The sequence below is a fragment of the Miniopterus natalensis genome, chromosome 1 (genome assembly GCF_054644295.1).
Source record: "Miniopterus natalensis isolate mMinNat1 chromosome 1, mMinNat1.hap1, whole genome shotgun sequence".
Taxonomy (NCBI): domain Eukaryota; kingdom Metazoa; phylum Chordata; class Mammalia; order Chiroptera; family Miniopteridae; genus Miniopterus; species Miniopterus natalensis.
The window spans coordinates 198,707,124-198,727,211 of NC_142081.1; the positions used below are offsets into that span (position 1 = coordinate 198,707,124).

The 20,088-nt window shown below is 59.9% G+C and overlaps 1 protein-coding gene across 1 annotated transcript in view; it reads right to left on the bottom strand.

Annotated features, from left to right (window-relative positions):
- Positions 1 to 8,074: 8,074 nt before the first annotated feature.
- PPP2R2C (protein phosphatase 2 regulatory subunit Bgamma) overlaps positions 8,075 to 20,088 on the bottom strand; it is a 68,122-nt gene continuing 56,108 nt past the window's right edge. The window contains exons 6-9 of the mRNA XM_087817088.1: positions 18,702 to 18,866; positions 14,593 to 14,762; positions 13,485 to 13,576; positions 8,075 to 8,366 (exon numbers count right to left, since the gene is read on the bottom strand). Of these exons, the coding sequence (XP_087673214.1) occupies positions 8,075 to 8,366; positions 13,485 to 13,576; positions 14,593 to 14,762; positions 18,702 to 18,866 (719 nt within the window). The remainder of the gene's footprint in view (positions 8,367 to 13,484; positions 13,577 to 14,592; positions 14,763 to 18,701; positions 18,867 to 20,088) is intronic.

Below are 20,088 nucleotides of genomic sequence, written 5' to 3' on the forward strand. Positions count from 1 at the left end.
ATCTAAACATTATTTAACTTAACTACTGAGCCTTGAACAAATATTTACTGCCCTGTGATGCTCAGCAGATGTGGCCGATCCAGTCTGAGTCAAACCCAGGTTATGCCCCCATGAAAAGCACCCTAGCTGCATGCGAGGGGCCCCCATTCAGAGCAGGCAGCGGGAGCCCGAGGGAGGCACCTCCAGCCCGGGGGGGAGACCGGTCAGGAGGCTTCTGGGAGGGCTCCGGGTGTGCCTACTCGGAACACGGAACTAGATTTGGCGAGGCCTGAGGAAGGCTATTCACCAGCCAGGGCACCACTGGGAGGCCTTGGGCACGGCCCCGATGCCAGCTGGTAGCAGAGGACAGAGCCTGAGGTCAGAGGCCGGGGGAGTGACCAGTCCTGCAAGCAGCCGGAGCCCGGTAAGGTCGCTGAGCTCTGGGAAGATGGTCTCGGTTTGGAGAAGAGACACTGGAAGGCCATCCCCGCTCGGAGCAGACAAGGCCAGCTGTTGTCCTCTGGTTCTGGAGGTCGGACCACTTCCACGGACCCGCAAACATCAGAACACCGTTGACCCTCATGGCCCCAGGGCTCTGGATGTGTTCACCATCCCCCTTTCCTGTTGATAAACAGGCTGCTGCCTGCGACCCAGGACCAGGTGTCCCCCAGGAGGGCCTGACCCGCCCTCTGCAAGGGGAGGGACCTAGGTTTCTGAGCACCACCGTGGGTCTGGCACTGTTTACATGAGGTCATTTGGTCCCTGCAACTAGGTCTCATGCCTCCCCTGCCAACCTTGTCCATGAGAATTCTTACAGGTTCAATGACTTGCCCAAAGTCCCATGGCAGAGCTAAGGTGGGAGCCCAAGCCTGTTCTTTTCTTACTGGGCCATGGAGAAATCAACATTTTCCTGGGTGTCGAATTCCCTCTTCAGAACACTGCCCGTGGAGCTGTCCTTGGACCCCCTGGATGGACTGTGCGGGCCGCAAGGGGCAGCAACAGTCGACAGCATGCCCGGTTATCTGCTCAGGGCTGGGCCTCACCACCCCTGCCCCGGGTGTGGGAGCCCCAGGCACAGCAAGAGCAGGTAATGTCCCCAAGACCCACAGCTCATCAAAGCCAGGATGTGAGTCCCGGCCAGCAGTGGGGCTGCGGGTCCCTGCTCTGGGCCCCCGCCTCAGTGCTGCTCACCTGGTAGGTGCTCAGACAACACCTGTTGGGTGTGTTAATGTAAGAAATCATTCAAACCTGTGAAGAGTTTTTGTGAGTTTATTTGAGCCAAAACTGTCAACAATTGTCGGGAAGCAAAACCTCAATGTACTGAGACGATGCTGCGGAGAATGGCAGTTTTGCACCTTGTTTTAGGCATTATAACAAAAGGAGACGGGAGAGGGTCACATGAAGTCCAGTGGTGACAGATCGGGGAGGTGGGAGAGGGCAGGGCAGGGACACCTCAGGGGTTGGAGAAAAAGTAAAGTGATGGAAACGCTTCTTTTACTCAGGTGGGTGCGGGACAGTTAACAGTCAACAATTAACTCAGTAACAACGAGGGGATGTGTGGTCCCTGCAGAGCGGGGCCTGTGCTTTGAGGGGTCTGGGAAAAGGAAAATGACTTTGATATTCCAAAGATATGTTATCATAGATGCAAAAAGGCAATAAACAGGCTCAGGTAAGGTAAAGATTGACTTTCGTCAGGGAAGATACCTGCCTAGGACATGACTACCCACCATAAACTGCTTTTAGTTAAAAAGCTTTAATCTCAGACCATCCTTTTGTGGTTACTTTAGGTCTCTGAGTTCGCCAGGTCGCCACACAGGCCTCCCCCGGGCTCCTCAGGTTAGCGTGTGGCCCCTTTGCGTCCACAGATGAATAAGTGAATCAGCGGATTTGCAAAGATAAATGGTGGTCCTCCCAAGGCGAGGGGGTTCTCATTTGGCGCATTCATAGATGTCACGGTCACGGGCACCTCGGGTGGCCTTACAAAGGTATTAAGCGAATGATTCACTTCTCCAGTATCCATGCCTATTTTGCATGTTTAACACTTTGGGCTTAATGTCAGTAACAGATTCTTTCATTTCCACTTTTACTTTCATTGCCCCCCACCCCCAGTTGCAGACTTTTCAGTCCCTCTCTAAAAGGCAGCGCCACCTGACTGTGTGGGCCGGGTTCTAGCGGGATCCAGGTGCAGATAATAGGGCTTTGTTTTCCAGGAGGACAGAGCTGTTGGAAATGAGTCACTCACCACTTAGGCAATGACTCTGAGCGCTAAAAGCTTCTCGGTTGCTAGGAAACCCCCCCAGGAGCTGACGAGCCTTTGTTCAAGTTTTTTCCAGGTTTCTGAACTTCTGCGGGCCCTGACCCAGTTGGGGGGGCGGGGGGGCAGGGACAGACTTAGTTCCAGGCAGCTGACCCCAGGCGTCCATCAGAAGTCACCTTCAGGGACCTGGTTCAGGTGGCAGAGAGTCCAGGACCCCGTTTGGGACCAGGCTGCCTGGGGTTCGTCCCATCCTGGCTCCAAGACTCACAAGTTTGCAACCTCGGGCAAGTCACCCCCCCTTTGTGCCTCAGTTTCCTTGTCTGTGAAGTGAGGGAAGTCACAGCACCCTGTTTTAGGGTGCCTGTGCGATGGAATGGGGTGAACCGCGCATGGTGCGGGGCGCGGCTCACAGGTGCCCGAGGTTAACACGGACCGTGGAGGGAAAGAATGCTGGCAGCTGGCTGGGCCGATCACTGAGTGGCCCGCAGGCCAGGCCAGGGCTCAGGGACGGGGCCCAGTGGGCGTGAGGGGCCTCGGAGCTCCCAAGCTGAGGACAGATGGGACGACAGTGACACTTTCATCTGAGATGGTCTGTGGTTGGGAGAGGCCTGGGGAGGGAGCAGAGTCTGAGCATTACTTCACGTTGTTACTGCAAAGAGAACCAGCCCAGAGCAGGTCTGCCTCGGGCCGGCCTGTAGTGTGGGGTCCTTGGCATCCTGCAGGAAAGATTTCTCAACACGCGTCCAGGTGATTGTGAGAGGACGTCTAGAAAAGCTGGGGACAGTGAAACAAGGGAGGCTGGGGTAGTAGATGCGACAGGAGAGAGCCTAGGCGGGGCGGCTTCGTCTGCCCAGAAACGTTATGGGAAAGAAGTGAGCCACGCGGGGCTGCTGTCAGCGCACTGGAGAGTCAGAGAAAAGGGGCCTCGGAGGCAGGATCAGGGGATTGGCCTGGGACGAGCTTCTGCTGCCCATTGCTCCCCTGGCTGCAAGTCTGGCGGGGTCCCTAAGAGTTTAGGGGATGCTGGCTTGAGAGGGAAAGGAGGGAGGAAGAAAGCACAGGTGTGCTCCAGAACGGACACCAGCGCTGGGGCCTTTGTTTGAGGGTTTTTAAAGGCTGGGAGTTTAGGGGCGGTCTCAGGGGAGGGTCCCAATAGAATATTCATCAGCTTTTCCAGGTGTCCCCTTTCTGGGTCGTGGTCTCCTCTGATTGCTCGGCGCCAGGGCAGGGGTCATTAGTCACTGCAGCTGGTCCTGGCATCACCGGCCTGGTTTTGCTGCTTTTCTGGGCCTGGAGCGGAAACAGAACTGAGGCCTAGATGTTATCTTGGGAGGAAAAGTCAGGGGGGGGTCTCACCCGCATGGCCAAAGATATGCCAGGGGAGGAAGGGCCACCCTGGGGTGAGGTCCAGCATCAGTTTTGCCTGTGGTTGCTAGGCACCCAGGGCTTTCCCCCCTGGGGACCTTCTGTATCTGCTATAAATTGCTCGGCCAATTTGCTCAGCCATCTGTCTCAGTTTCCCCATCCCACGTGCCCAGGAAGTTTCCTTGCTTCTTACTGACCTGCCTCAACGTGGCCCCCTCTGTGGTCGCCCACAGCTCTGAGCCCAAGGCGGTCCACGTGTGCAGACCCAGGTGGAGCCAGCCCGGCCGCTCGCCCAGCCCACAGCCCAGCTCCCCACACGTCCCTGGCCTTGCAGGAGCCCCCGCCCAGCCTTCTGTGCCACCATCTGGCTGCAAGCCCCTGAGCACTGCCCGAAGCTCCCCGGCAGGTCCCCCCTGCCACCCTCAGCAAGGGCAACGTGGAGTCCGCCGGACCCCACCTCTCCTGCCCACTCACGTGTGCGCGACACAGGCAGGTGCTCGGAGCCGCCTGAGAGCCCCCAGCCGTGAGCTGCAGGAATCAGCCGGAAGGAGTCAGGTGGCGGGGAGATCAGGATGAAGGTACCCAGCTGTGTTCATCTTCTAGCCCGTGGGACAAATTACCACAAACTTATCCTCACACAGCACAAATTACTCCCTTACAGTCCGTGGGGTCCAAAGTCTGCCATGGGTCTCCCTGGGCTAAATCAAGGCGTGAACAGGGCTGGCTCCTGCCGGAGGCCCCGGGGAGAGGCCATCCGTGCCCTTGCCTGCTCTAGCTCTGGGATGAACCCACGTTCCCTGACCCACAGCCCCTTCCTGCGTCTTCAAAGCCAGAGATGGCAGGCGGGGTCCTCGTGTCCCATCCTCTGGCCTGCCCACTGGGCAGCTCCCTCGGAGTACAGCCGGCAGAGGCGCTCCGCTCTCGAGGACGGGTGTGGTAGGCTGGTCCCCCTGGATTCCCAAGGCTACCCTGCCCCCACCTGAAGGTCCACGACCTGAACCACAGCTCAAAGGGACCGCATGAGGCCTAAATGAGACTGAACAGGTCACGTGCCCCATACGGTGGTACCATGGGTTCAGCCGAGTATTTTTTATTATCTTAGTCATCCCAACTGAGGAGTGGCACTGCCCTCTCCTGGAGGTGCAGCTCGGAGAGGTTAGCCACGTGCCCAAAGTCACACAGCCAGGAAGCGGCTTTCTCCAACTTCATGGTCTGTCCCGAGGGCTGTGTGACTGATGAACTCAGCCGATGAAAGTCCTGCCCGCAGACCCTCCGGAGCAGCTCCTGCCTTCCTCATGCTGGGCCAAGCGTGTAAAACGCCCGTGTGAACATGGAGAGGCGAGGCCTAGGCTCCCAGGAGGGGTGCGTGCAGCGCTCCCCACAGGCCCTTTCGTTTATCTCAGCCATCACGGCAGGCTGGGCCGGGCCCCTCTGGCTTCCGCAGCTAATACAGGCACCTCATGGTCTCTGTCCTCTGAGGCTCCCTTTCCCTGGGACACTGAGGCACTTCTAGGGGAGCCCTGAGTTAGGAGTCAGCCAGCCTAAGCTCAAAACCCGGCACCAACACATGCCAGCGAGGTGGCCGCCAGCTAATTCCTTAACCTCTTGGAACCTCAACTTCTTCATCTGTACCATATTCTCATGCTGGATGTGAGGGCCAAAAAAGATCTTGGAGAGAGTGTGAGAATATTTGGGAATTACGGTGGGTTTTGCTCACCAGCTTCCAAACCACCCACCACATGTTGAGGGCTTGGGTGCCAGGCACTGGGCTTTGCAGGCCACGTCCGACATGATCCTGTCCCTCCTGGAACAAGGAGGTTGATATTATTAGCTCCATTTCCTCGGGGACGAATTCAGAGCTCCGAAAGGTTAAAAGCTGCGCTGGGAGCTGGAGGCAGCAACGCCTCGAGCGGCCCAGGCTTCCCGGCACCCATGTGCACTTCCATCCACCAGGCATATCACCTCCGGACAGGACCCACCGACCTGGGGGGGCCTCCTTATAAACAAACAGCATTCCGAGCCTCATTTTGGATGTAACATTTGTTATTTTATTGGAAAAAGCTGGTATTCACATATTTATAATTTTTATTCAACAGCTGGATAATCTGTGAGACACCAAAGAAAACAATGCACCCATGAGTTACAGAGTCCGAAATGGTCAGGTCTGTCCACTCCCCCAGCACAGGTCCCACGCCACCAAGAGCCTGGCCCTCAGAGAATTCAAATAAAAACAAAGACAGCCAACCACCTCACAAGGACCACGTTAACGGACGCACAGTCAAGAAGAGCCGAGATCTGAACAGTCAGAGAGCAACGTCCGTGACCATTTCACTGGTCCTTCCGCCGTCTTCGGTTTTGCCCCCTGCCCTCCGAGCCTTTTCTCCACACGCGTTCGATCACTCATGGTCTGCTTTGGATGTTTTTTCCTGGGGCTCCAAAGACAGGCTTTTCTTCTGAAAAGATTTTCTTTCTGTTCCTTTTTGGTTTGCTATCCAAGTTTTAAAACAGAAGTTAGACACCGGGAACTGCACGCAGGCCTCCTCGGGAAGACGGCGCAGGCTCCGTGCCCGGCAGGCGGGAAGGGCTAGACCCAGGGCCTGCAGACACCTCCAGCTGCCTGTGCCAGTCTCCTCTCCGCATCTCAATCACAAAGGGGGGCGGGCTGTGCCAAGGACCCCAGGAACCGGGTGAGGCCCCCAGAGCTGGATTTTGGCTTCCACGAGATTTCTATACAATTCACCACATTCCTGAACCTCTTTGCAAAGCAGGGGGAGAGAGGAGCCGATCCTGTGATCGTTAATCTTACTTAGAGTAGGTATGTACATGTAATAGCGTCCAGGCGACCTGGGTTTACGGTGATATAGAAACAAACATTCTTCATTCGTGTTGATTAGAAAACAAAATGGAAAGGCCCGTTTCCCGTGCCCGTGGCCGGAAGGGAGTGCACATGCGTGTTGTGCTTGGACACACAGGTTCACCGTCACCCACGGAGAAGAATCTCAGGTGGGTCTGTACCTGGGTCAGATGACGTCTTGTGGGGAAAAAACAACAACAAAAAAAACCCTGGATTTGGTGGGGGCCTGTGCAGGCTGCTTTCTCAAGCAAACAGCCCGGGTCCCTCCGCCCTTCCTGGGCAGACAACAGGTGGGGGGGGGAGCTGGTCCTGCTGCAGTGGCCCCTGGGGGAGCGTCCCCAGAGGATGCTGCGGTCATTAAAGAAAAGGTCCCTAAAATGTCATAACATGCAATTTCCTTCGCAGGAGCTGCGGTGCACCTGAAAGGAGCCAGGGCGCCGCGTGGGGGGGGGAGCCGGGGCGGCCGAGCTCCTGGAGCCGGCGGAGCGAGCGAGGAGCCACCGGGGCTTCTCTGTTCTGCACCCGGCACCTGGGTTCTCCAGGAGCCCTGTGGTCGCCCCACCGCTTGGTCCTGATTCACAGGCAGAGACCCCGCGGGCCAGACCTCGGTTTCCACGTGAGCCGCCAGCAGGGGCAGGGAAGCACCTGTGCTGGGACCTGGACGGGGTTCCCGAGCCACCGCCTGGTCGGTGCACACCTTGGGCAAACCGAAGATCGTTCAGGGCCTCAGTTTCCTCATTGTGCAGTGGGGGTGATAAACTGCTCACCTTTCCATCCCTGGCACCTGGCACAGGGCCTGGCCCTCGGAGCGGGTGATGTGTGTGGAGGATTCCGGAAGGCCACGGAGGGGCCGGTGGAAGTCCCCAGGAGGTGCCCAGCGACTGCCGCAGAGCGATGGGTGCACAGGGGTCAAATCAATGCTCCTAAGCGACCTCGGGGCAGGCCTGGCACTCGGCCGGCCCGCAGCAGAGGTTGGTGAAAGCAGGAGAGACCAGCAGGCGCACACACGGGGAGATTTCCCTCCCTCCTTTCCACTCAGAAACCTAACAGACCTGGGACATGGAAAGACCTGGAAAGAACCTAAAAGACGAGCCTGCGTCCCCAAAGTCTCGGCGTGAAACCACAACCCCAAATGCACGGGTGAGCCCTCAGCTCCGAGACCACGGAAATTACTCCCTTTATCGTCCGAGGACCCCCGGCTGGCTTGTCTGAGCTTCGTTTCTGTCCCCGGAGCCCCATCTGGGGCCACTGAGGCTCGAGGCTCGTGAGAGTAACAGCTCCCGTTGGCTCCCGCTTCCCCTGAAAGGAGCCGCTGGAGAGAAAAATGAACCCGGAGACATAAAAACCCTAATGATGTAAAGATGGCACACAGGTCAAGGGGAACGAAGGAACCCTGGACTTTGAGGCCGACACCACGTCCAAGTTGCGATCTGTGGCTGTGACTCCTTGTGTTACTCATTTAAACAATTCCCAGCGAAGGCTGCCAGGCCCGGGGCAGCCCGGGGCGGGGCTGCCCCACAGTGACCGCTGCCCCACGGTGCCATTTCCTGCCCCCGTGGCCGCCTGACCGCGTGGGGACAGCAGCAGCTGGTGGCAGGCGGCAGGGGCTCCGCGCACGCCTAGTGCATCTCGGAGTTCACCTTGTCCTGGAAGATGTACAGGTTGTTGGTGGCCGCGATGGCGATGATGTTCTCGGCCGGGTGCCAGGCCGTGTGCAGGATCTTCTTGGTGAAGTCCAAGCTGTCCACGCTGATGTCGTCCCGCCGGCGCTTGCCGCCCACGCACACGCGCCGCGGCTTGAGCACGGCCCGGGGCTTGCTGCTCTCCCTGGAGGCCTCCAGCGTCACGTCGCGCTTGGTGTTGCGGTCGAACATGCGGAAGAAGTTGTTGTAGGCACCGGTCATGATGACGCTGGGGGAGAGAGGCGTCAGGCAGGGGGCGCGGGAAGGGACACCTGCCCCTTGTCAGGACAGGAACCCCGGGTGCAGAAGGGAGCCCACGGGGGGGGGGGCCAGGTCCGCCTCCAGGACACCTGCCCTCGTCCCTCCTCCCATCTCAGCTGCCACCCCACACAGACTCCCCAGCGGGGAGCTAAGGCCCCTTCAGTGAGGGGCTCTGCACCTTCGGCTCAGCCCCAAACATCCTCGCAGGACCCCCTGAGCTTCCCCCTCTGGGCCAGGAGCCAGAGCCCAGGCGGTCAGGAGACAAGGCCACGTGGGATGGGGGCCGGGGGAGCAAAGGGATCCACACCGCGATGCGGGGCTACGCCGCGGGGCTGACTGGCCAGGCCCGCCCTTCCCCGCAGGCCCCGGCCCCTCTGCTCCCTGAGCAGCTGAGTGAAGAGACGACGCCCGTGGCACACGGCTGCTGCGCAGATGTTCACACACCTGCCCCCCCTCGGGAGAAAGTCCTGCCTGTCCCCCCACCGTTCCCACCATGAGAACAAGCGGGCGCCCCCCTCTCCTTTCTCGCCAGTAAGTCAGCCCTGGGAGCTCTGGTCCTTCGCAGGACAAACGTTCACTCGGCCGGGGGCCTGGCACGTCTGGGCCAGGAATTCCCTCCTGGTTCCCGCCCAGCGTGGCTCTGGGGCTCCACTGCCCGGCCTGTGGGTGCCTGGAGGTGGTCGCATCGATGAGGCTGGGCTTGGCCAGAGCCCCCCGCCCGCAGTATGTGTGTTCGGGGTCACCTCCCTTGGCACCCAAACCGCTTTCTCTGACCTCGTGTTCAGGGGTAGGTGGGTAGGTGTTGGGGGCAAACCCTCCATAAACTGGCTCTTCCCTGGGCATTCCAGGGTGTCCAGGAGGACCCAGGAGGGCTCGCCTGGGCAGCCAGCCCTGTGCTGGGGCAGGAGAGTGCATGGAGGGGCCTCTCTGGTGCTATCTGGGGAGCGGTGAGGGTGGCCCAGGCTGGGGGGGGGGTAGTCAATCGATTCCGCCTTCTTCAGAGATCTGTCATCTCCGGAGACCGAGGGAGGTGGGCAGGTGGGGGGAGGTGGGCGGAGAATTCTGATGTATTTTCTGGCTCTGTTCTTTTCTGTTCTAAAATCCTGTCTCTAAAAAACCTTAATCCGTGTGAATAGAACGGTTTGCTGTTGAGACAATTAAATGACATGTGTGGAGGCACAAGGCGGCAGGTGGGGGTGCTCGTAGGCGTGAGGAGCCCACCTCCCGCCAGCCTGAAAACGCCTCTTCTCTCCGGAGGGGCCAGCTCACCCTGGGGGAGGCCGGCTGGCTCTACTGTCCCTCAGTCGCGACCCGGGAGACCTCACTGCACTGTGATCCCCAGTGTGGTAGCAGGGGGTCGGCTGAGCCCCAGATCGAGAGGAGGTCTGGTGACTTAGTCACTGAGGCGTCAGGGCCGCTGGCTGCCCCTCAGCATCCAGGCACCTGGCCATCTTAGCCAAGTGGAGGCCACCCGGTCAGGTCATCACCAGGAGTGCCCTTGACCTTAACTGGGGGCTCAGAAGGGAGACCAGGTTGGAAGGATGGCGTGGCAACCAGGTCCCCGCCCCAGAGCTGTTCGGAGGAAAGACAGGCCCCGGCATTCAGCCTGCTGAGAGCCCACTCGGACCTGGACCATCTGTCCCGGTGGCCTCTGTGGCCCAGCCTTTGTAAGGCCACGCTAGGGGACAGCACTGGGGGCAGGTGAAGCTGGCGCTGCAGCCAAGGCTGGGGGAGCCAGAGAGGCCACACTGCCCCCTGGCCCAAGGTGTCCCAAGGTGTCCCAGGGTGTCCCAAGGCTAGGGAGTGGGGGAACAGGGGCTCAGGGCTGACCCTGGCAATAACGAGTGGACTCTCAGGGGCGAGTGTGGCCTGTTCATTGGCACACTGATCCCCATGCAGCCATGTAGCCCGGGAGGTGACAGAGGGATCAGCCTCCCCTGCGGGTAGGAGAAGGGCATGCAAAGGGCTGTGGGAGCATGAGGTGTGGGGGGGACAGAGAGAGAGATTGGCGCTAGCTCGAACTCTGACCTCCCGACCCAGGGCAGCACCCCCCAGGCCTGTCTTCCCCAGACAAGGGGAGACGTGCCTGTGGTCCAACAGGCACCCGGGGCTCCAGGTGCTGTGCGAGGCCGGGTCCCACCTGCAGGTCCTGAGGGAGTTAAGCACAGTGGTCGGTGCCCACCAGCCAGATGCCTGTGGGCTGAGCTCTCTCAGGGGGGCTCCTGCCTTCCCTCCCTCCTCCCTGCTCCTGATCCCCACGGTGCTGGCCTTGGGACACTGGGGCGAGGCGAAAGCAAGAGAAGGTGGGTCCTCTCCTTTCCCCAGGGAGAGCTGGGGACCCTCCCCTCCCTCATCTGACCTCTCCCTGTGGCCTCCACCCCAGCCCGGGTGGCCCTATCAGGCGGCTGCTCCCCAGAGCCTGGGAAGCAGGGGGACTACTTGGGGTCATCACCCCCAGAAGCAAGGGGGAGATGTCTGCAGTAGGAGAGGGTGCGGCTGGAGTGTAAGGAGCAGGGAAGAGCAGAGGGGAGAATGGACACAAAGATGTCCTCAAGAACACGGCATGAGCCCTGGGTAGCCCTGCCCGGAACTGCTGGGAACGAGCTCAGGCTTGTCCGACTCCTGCAGCCGGAGACGAGGGTTGGCACACGCCTTTCTCCCAGGCAGGGCAGATCAAGGAGAGCTTCCGAGAGGAGGCGGCACTTGAGGTGGGTAAGGAGGCTCTGTGGGTAACGGGGCGGGTACGAGACCAACACACCTGTGTGTGCAAATCATCGGACCATCTGCTGCCACTATGGACCCGGGGGCTTGCCAGGAGCTTCACATGCAAGGTCTCAACCTACAGCAGTCCTGGAGGTCAGGGTCCATTAGAACCACTTTCCAGACCCAGGAGGCTCAGGGGCTTACACACGGCTGGAGAATGGTGGCGTGCGGACCAGAAATCAAGGGCGTCTGACCCAAAGCTTTCCTCTAGGCCAGGCTGCCCACCGGAGCCTTGCTGGAGGTGGGTAAGGGGCCGCCGTGGGTTTAGCAGACATCCGGCAGCTCTGGGTGGCCGTCTGTACACTGTAAGCGTCCCATTAACAGGAGGACGGCACACGCTGAGCCTGTGGGATTCAGCCGGCCTGGTCTGCAGGGGTTGGGCCTGGAGGACAGCACCCGCCCCCCCTCAGCCTCCGAGCTCCTGGAGGGCAGAGACCAGGGTTTATTGTTTCGAGATCCCTGTCCACAGGGCATGCCAGGTCAGGGGAGTGCCAGGACAAGTAAAGAAGGTGGCACATGCCTATGCCTTCTAGAACGTCCATAGCCATTGACTGGACACTCCTGGGGCCCCTGGTGAAGGACTCCGGAAGGAATAAACAGTCCCATCTCCAGAGCACCCCAACCAGTGGGGGAGGCAAACAGGGCCAAGGAGAAAATGTGATAAATACCAAGACATAAAGGAAAACCCAGAAGGCTCGGGGGGGGGGGGCAAGGGGGAGATGACCCTGAGGCCTTCCTGGAGGAGGTGCCCGTGAGTTGAGTCAGAAATGTGAGGTGACAGGAGTGAGCCAGGCGTGCGCAGGGTCCCAGGGCAGAAGCAGAGCGGGTTATGGAGGGGGAAGCAGTAATGGGGGGGGCCACCAGGGCTGGGGTGGCTGAAGTGTAAAGGGCAAGGCAGGAAGCGGGGGGGCACCCGTCCGCAGGGAGGAGCTGGGCGGCTCCTGTTCCAGGGAGCAAGGCCTCGCCTGCCCGCGTGCGCCCCCTGGTGGCGATGTGAAGGAAGGGCAGGCAGTGGTCACAACCCGTGGAAACCACCCCCCCACAGTTGGATTTACCTTCTGCCCGCGTTAAGAACAGAACCCCCACCCCGCTGGCAGTGTTTACCAGGGATCCCCCGATGTGTCAGGGCCTACCGCTTGGGGTGCCTGAGGAGCCTGTCCACACTGTGGGTGTCTGGGGCCAGCATGGGTGCAGGCACCTGGAGGGAGTGCCAGGTGTCCCCTCGGCCCAGTCTCAGGCTGGCGCCTCCATCCTGGCTTTGTAAGCATCAAGTGGACCCCCTGTGACCACCAGGCTGGTCCCTCTGAGAGCACAGCCCTGCTCGGAGACTCCCCCAGGCCAGGTGGCCCCAGGATGTCAGCAAGGCCGTAGGAGCCCCCCCTTCATGAGCATATGGCTTGACCCCACTTGGGGCCCCACTGCTTCCAGGTGGCCCCACCCCCATCCTATCCTGTGGTTTCTGGCCCCTGGCCCCAGACCGGCCTCCCCTTATGGTCCCAGCGTGCCTGAGACCACAGCCACACAGATAGGCTTATACTCAGAGCTCTCACACCACACGGGAAAGCCCAGCCTGCTCCTGGCCACACGTGTGACCGATGGGCTCCCTGTGGATGGACACACAGCCCTGGTGACAGCTGGGTCAGGGCTGCCGGCTCTCACCGCACCCCTGGACTGCAGAGGAGGGGTGACACCATCTGGCTCTGACTGAAAAATTCTGCTACACTGGCCAGTGTGGCTTTATCCTGCACTGTCCTGTCACCTGGACCCCTGGGCTGGGCCTTCCCTGTCCATCCCCCTCCTGGGCTGAGCCAGGCGAGGGGAAAATAGGAACTCACACCAAGCTCAGGGCAGCTTCCCAGGTGGGCAGGGCCGTGAGAGGCGCTGGACCTGGGGACCCTGCCCGCCCCAGAGGGTGCAGGAGCTGGGATGTGCGCCCCCAGCTGCAGTGGGCCTGGAGTGGGGCCCTCCAGAGGCAGCTGCAGCATCCACGGCAGGAGGAAGGGCAGGCAGACTTTGGTGACTAAAGCTCTCCGCCCCACGGATGCCCCGGCACCAGGAACACCCCTCACCCTGACAACCGGGGGATGGACCCAAAATTGAAGAAGTATGTTTCCACCATCACTCAGGAGGACGTGGGCTCACGATGGGTGTACCTGATGGGTGTAGCTACAGAAGGTGAAGTGCTGTTTCCTGCCCTTGAACTGAGAGCTGAGAGTCCTGCCTGTTACGAGAAGGGGCACCTGGATTCATGGAGACATCAACAGCGAATCCCCATGAGGCATCTGCCCAGGTCACGGGCCCCCTGGCCCAGGTCTGAGGTTACCTGTCGCTCCCGTTCCAGGCGCATTCGAACTTGTCGAAGATGCAGTCGTTCTCGTACAAGGAACAGAGCTTGCTGCGAAGGTAATCGTGCACCTGGCGCGAGAAGGGGACCGGGTGAGTCCAGGGGACACCTGCCAGTCCTGCACACCCCCCACCCCCGCGGGGAGAGTCTCACTGAACAGTGAGGGGCTGTGCCCTCTGGGTCTGGTGGCATCCTGAGTCAGCCCCGCTCACCAGGAAGGACCCACAGCCTGGCACATGGCCAACCCCTGAGCTGTGGCCAGAGAGGGGACAGTCACAGTGACAGAAGGGACCAAATCCTGGCTCTACCCCACTTGGGGCCCCACTGCTTCCAGCTGTGCGATCCTGGACAAGTGGCTTCACCTCTCTGAGCCTTGCTTCCTTCATCCTTAAAGGGGTAAGAGTGCAATTCTCAGGGGCTGTTCTGGGCCTGGTGTAGGCCGCGCCTCTGAGGATAACAGTCACATGCCCACGGTGGTGCCCATCATGGAGAAAAGGGGCAGGCGAACCACCCTGCTCCAAGCACCACCCCAGCAAATGCCTCCTGCTGCTCCCCCAGCCCCAGTCTGTCTCCACAGGCAGCCAGGGGGGTCCCTGTGAAACGAAACTGGATCATGTCACACTTCTGCTGAAAACCCTCCACTCCCCAGTCTCCCTGGGCTCTACCCCATCACCGGGAAGGGCAAAGCTTGCCGTCTTAATGGCAGAACCGCAGGTGCTGACTCCTGGGGAGGGATGCCCTCGTCTGCACCTTAATCATTTGCACCCTCAAACTGAGCCCAGCCTGATGGTCATCTTGCTGCCCTGGGCCCCAGCCCGCAAGCCAGTCACAGCCCTGCTTCAGGGCAGGAGCCGGCAGGCAGAGGACACCCAGCTCCCCACGAGGCCGGCTGGGCAGGTCCTCCTCCTGTGTCCGAGCTCTATCTGCTTGATTTCCCGAGCCTCAGCGTCTCCAACTACAAAATGGGTGCATGAAAGCCCCCCCATGAGCAGGAAAGCCCCTCCATGGGAGTTCTCAGCACAGGGAAGGGTGGCTGGGGGCCTCCCACCAGCAGAGGGGCTCCAAGGTTGTCCAACCCACAGCCCACCTGGTAGGTCTCGATGGGCCTCGCCTCCATGTTCAGGTCCCAGACCTTGACCGTGAGATAATCCCGGGTGAGCATGTACCGGCCGCTGTGGCTGAACTTCACGTCGGACACAGAGGAGATGATTTCTGAGAAGAAGGAGCGGTTACTGGGGTCCTCAGGTTCCTCAAAGACTGCAGAGACAAAAAAAATAAAAAATGCCATCACTGGCTGCTCCTGCCCACAGCCTCAGAATGACACGTGGCTCCGTTTCCACCCCGTGTGCTTGCTGTGCGGTCATTCAGTCATTCATCAAACCTGTAACAAATACCTGTCAGGCATCAGCCCTCCTGCAAAGAGGGAAGAACCAGCGACGTTCACTGAGCAGTGACTGAGCCAGAGTCCGTGCTGAGCCCTTTCTCCGCATTACTGCATCTAATTAATCTCCAATTAAAGTAGCATTTTTATTCCCACTTTATAGCCAAGGAAATCAAGGCACAGATGGCTGAAAACCTTGCCGGAGGTCTTGGCGCTGGGAGAAAGGGCAGAGTCGCCTTCTGAGCGGAGCTGCACCGCTACCGCCTCCTGGTGGTGACGCTGAGCACCAGGACCACGAGGTGTCCCCAGATCTTCCAAAGTGCTGGGCCACGTCCGTCCCGGTGGGTCACCTTCCGCCTCTCAAACCTCTGAATTCTGACTGGTCATCTCACAAGGTCATGTTTTGTGCCCCAGTAATAATAATAATTACACTGGTGTCTATTTCTGCAGTTATGAACATCTGTAATTTTCCTTTGATTAGTCAGAAGGGATCAATGGCATGTCCCTTTCCCCTCAGAAGCCTGGAGTAAAGAAAAACACCATTTCTTACTTTAATGAAACAAACAGGCGTATAGATCTAATATTTGGAAGGAAGCGGGCAGAGAGTTTGAGAGAAGAGGGACCCCAAACTCTCAGCAGGGCCCCAGGCGGCCCCAGCGGGCCCCAGGTACACTCGGGAAGGAACGGCTCTGGGCTGAGCTCACAGGGCTGCCGCTGGGGGTCGGAACGGAGGTGAGTTATAAACACAGAAAGCGGGGTGTGTCTCTTGCACCCCAGCTGTGAGGGGGTCTCTGGAACCCCCGCGCCCTCCTCGGTGGTTTCCTCTGGCCAGCCCCCACGTAAAGCACTCGGGCCGGTCCCGCTTACTTCCCCCCACACCCTTGCGGGGTGAGGCGGCCGATGGGGACCAAGTCGCAGCAGGGGCTGTACCCACGCTGGATGTCACAGGGCCACCGGCTGCGTCTCCTGCCAGCTTCAAGGCTCAGGAAACCACGAAGGTGAAGGGTCAGTGGGAAGGTGTACTCCACGGTCGGAAACACGCCCCAAACGGGCCCTGTAACCTCAGTTCCAGCTGAACTTGGTGCCTGCGACGGGCTTTTAAATACAAGGGGTCAGAACTGCCAAAGGTTAATGGGAAGGGATTTTAACAAGCCTGAAAAGAATTATACTAAAAGTTTTCATTTTTCTTTTTAAACATTTCTATGACATTTCTCATACAATAATTTTTTTATCGCGGGACAGCAGAGCCTGCTAAGTCTGTTCCGCATTAGCCCCGGCCCACCCCTCCCCACCTCAGCACCACTTCGTCTCCCAGGGCATCAGTAAGAGATACGGGGGTCTCCCCTCTAATTGATGGAACCACTAAGGACATTTCACGGTAATTATTGCTGCCAAGAGTTTAAAAGAACCATCAGAGCCCCTGTCGCTTGTGATGGGCTCAGTTCTACTTCTCTCCCTGCCCCGATTACTTTGAAGTTGGAGGGCCCTGAATCAGCAGAAATCGCCTTCCTATTTTTTTTTTAAATATTTTTTTCATTGATTTCAGATTGAGGAAGGGAGAGGGCATTGATCGGCTGCCTCCTGCACGCCCCCTACTGGGGATCGAGCCCAAAATCCGAGCATGTGCCCGATGGGAAATCGAACGGTGACCTCCTGGATCCTAGGTCGATTCTCAACCGCTGAGCCACACCAGCTGCGCTTGATCCCGTTTCTCTTTAGTGATGTTGCATAATTAAGGCTCTCTTGGCCCTCGCTGGTCCCCTGATGCCCTTTGGGTGTCTCGTGGTGTCACTATTGTCACACAGGGGACGGGTGAGAAGCACACACCCCTAATAGCCACAGTGAAGTGAAGGGGCTGGGGACCCTGCCCAGGCTCCGAAGCACCTGTGTATCTACAGAAGCAAAGGCAAAGCCCAAGGCCGGTGCTATTGCCCCTCTCCTGCCCACGCACAACTGGCCGGCGTCCCTCTGCCTAAAACCCTGCATGGCTCCCAGCACCCACAGGATCAAGGTTCAAGCTCCATGTGGCTGACAAGCTCCTTCACAACCAGGTCCCCCGGGCTTACTGCTCCAGCCTCACATAAACACAGCCAACCTCTGGCAGCCATGCTCAACCTCTTCCCAGCCAGGGCCCCAGAAACTCCAACGGGAGGCAAGCAAGGCCCTTGGGGTACCGCGATGGACACCTCGCTCTCAGGGTCACCTTAAATGAATGCCGCCTGCAATGACCCCTCGCCCTGCCGCGTGCCAGGCAGCAGAGCAGCTCTGTGTGACCCCTGGCAAGCCCTCTAACCTCTCTGAGCACCAGTTCCCTCACCTGGCGAACAGCGCAACACGGCCTCCGGAGGTGATACCTGGAAGCCCCCGCCCTGTGCGGGACTGGGATCAGCTGCTTAATAAAACTGCGTAACTATTTTTATTTTTTTTTCATATGTTTTCTCTCCCTGAAATTTCCTTTCCCATTTTCAGCTGAGTCTTTCCTACCAACTCCTATACATCCTTCTGAACCTCAAGTGCCCAGCTCTCTGTGCATCTTGTCCAGATGCCCCAAAGAAATCAAACGCTCTCCCCTGTTGACCACATAGCCCCAGGGTGCCCTCTTGTATGGCACCAGCAGGGGTGCATGGTCACCTCCAGGGGCTGTGAGCTTTGGGACAGGAGTCCCTCTGTCATCAGTCATAGTGGCATCCACGTAGCCTGGAGCCGGGCTCAGGGCCCCAGCGCTGCTCACAGGGCAGATAGAACCTCCGGGTGCTGCCTGCGGACGCCCCTTCTTCTCTGTGCCTTTCCTGGCATGTTTCACCCCAACAGTCATTTTTTTTTAATTAAAAATGCCTCTTCGATGGGCCCACTGTGAGCACAGAGGTTCTCCTGAGATGGAAACGGGGAGCCCGGAGGCGGGAGAAGAGATGGGGCGATACAGGCGGAGGTTCGGGTGCTGAACTTTGAGGATGGAGGAGGCCCGGTGGCCTCTAGAAGCTTCCAGAAGCAACACAGCCCTGACAACACCTGGATTTTGGACGGCTGAGCTCCAGTTGTAAAAGAAGGTGTCTGTGTTGTTTTAAGACACCAAGTGTGTGGCACTGTTACAACCGCCCCAGGAGGCGAGGGCGCCCAGGAAGCCGCCGTCGGGGGGGGCGCTCGGAGGACTGAGCCGTGAGCTCCGCACGCCCCCGGAGAGCAGCGAGCGCTCGACACGCCTGAGCCGCACCTGCGGGGCCGCGCACGGGGCCACCGGGGCGGCGGTCGTCACCACCTCCTGTTCTAGGAAGCCTCCCCGCTCGGGCACAGCCCTTCCTCCTGGCAGACGCCAAGCTCTTAGGAGCAGAAATAGCTGTCTATTTCGAGGACCCATGTACAGCCGTTCCCATGGTTACGCTGTCATCACGACCAGCAGACAAAAGAGCGATTTCGCTGCTCCGGAGAAAGACCGGACGTTGCGGGCGCTCGGCAGCCACCCGGCCCCCAGCTCGGCCCTGCCGGGGCCTGGGGAGGCCGCTGCTCTGTCCCGGGCCTCGGGTTCCTCATCCGACCCGGCAGACACGGACCCACTGAGGCCCGGGCGCCCTTCCCTCCGGACCCGGCTCACCTGCTGGAGAGTGACCCCCGACAAAGCTGCCGGCTCCCCGCCTCCGCCGGCCCGCCCTGGGGGGCACCCTGGGGAGCACCCTGTCCTCTCCCCTGAACCTGCAGGGGCCCCTCCCGCTCCCCTGGCCCTCGCTGACCCCTCTGCCCTCTCTTCGACCACACACCTTGCTCTCGACCCTCTGCTGGTCGCGGGGCCTTTAGAAGAGCCCCGGGGGGCGGGCACTTACGTTTGGAGTGCTTGTCGCACAGGGCGGCCGCCCGCATGTCGCAGAGGCGCAGGGAGCCCTTGCTGCTGCTGTAGACGAAGAGGTTGCAGTGGTGCGGGTGGAACTCGGAGGCGGTGATCACCTCCGTGAGGTCCTCCATGTTGGCCGGCTTGATGTCCACGATGTCTGGCTGGTCAAGGAAGGCGCCTGGCTGCTCGGCCTCCCCGGCTCCGGCACCCTCGGCCTGCCCACCCCTCCGAGCCCCCCTCCGGTCCCCAGGCTCCTGACCAGACACCCGCCTCAGAGAGTCCCCGAGCTGCAGACCCCTGTGTCATACTGACCACTGGCTGCCCCTTCCGGGTGCCTGTCCATTGTCCCCAGAAGGCTGGACTTGCCACCTCCCTCCTGACCTGTGCCCTCTCCCCAGCAGTGCCCATCAGCTGCCCAGCCCAAGGGCAGGGCTCCTCCTGAGGCGCCCCCTCCACCCAGTTCCCCATCAGGAAGCAGGCAGGAGGCCGGAGCATTGACAAAGAGCCTACTGCGTGCTGTGCGCTCCTGGTGGGCAGTTTCCACCCTCCCCTCACCCTGTGAATGGCACCTGGGCTGAGGGTGCCGCACCCGTTGGCTCCCCTCTGCCCACACCAGCAGCCTCTCCTCTGCTTTCTGGGTTTCGGGCCCTGGCCTGTGCCTTCCATCCCCCACTCGCAACCACGAGGAATGAGCCTACGGTGTCGCGGTGGCCACGGAGAGACCCAGGACCTGGGCTGCAGGGAACGCTGGGGAGCCGCTCCGTCCCCTCTGCTGGGCGGGTGAGGTGGGGTGAAGGGGCCTGTACCTGCTGCCCTGACAAAGGGAAGCCCTGGAGCCTGAGCGCGGGGCAGCCAGCAGGGAGGCTGGCGCACAGAGATCCGACTCCTGGAGCAGGCCGCACCTGAAGCCACGCCCCCTGCGCCGTCAAATACGGGAGCCGTGAAATCCATTTTCTGCTTAGGAACAAGGATTTTGTTGCCTGCAGAGGAAGTATCCCTGACAGACACCGAAGCACAGAGAGGGTAAGCAGCTTGTCCAGGGTGGCCCAGCAGCACGTGGTGAGGCTGGATGGCTGTCCACTCCCTGTTGCTACCGCAAATCATAACCCCGGTGTGGCGTTCAAGGCTCGGCATACACCAGCCTTTTTACCTGCTTTTCTGGATTCAGATGCTACTAGTCGGACGGCCCTACAGGCACTTTCCCACCTGACAGTGACGCCCTTGATCTCTGGTCTTCCCGGCCCTGCCCGGGGCTCTGCCCAGCCGGTTCCATGTACATGAGAGGCCCCCCCTCCGCACGTGCACATGCCCAGGGGTCAGAGTCTGCAGCCTGAGCCCGGGTTGGCCGGCTCCTGCTGTGTGACCCAGGACGAGTTCCC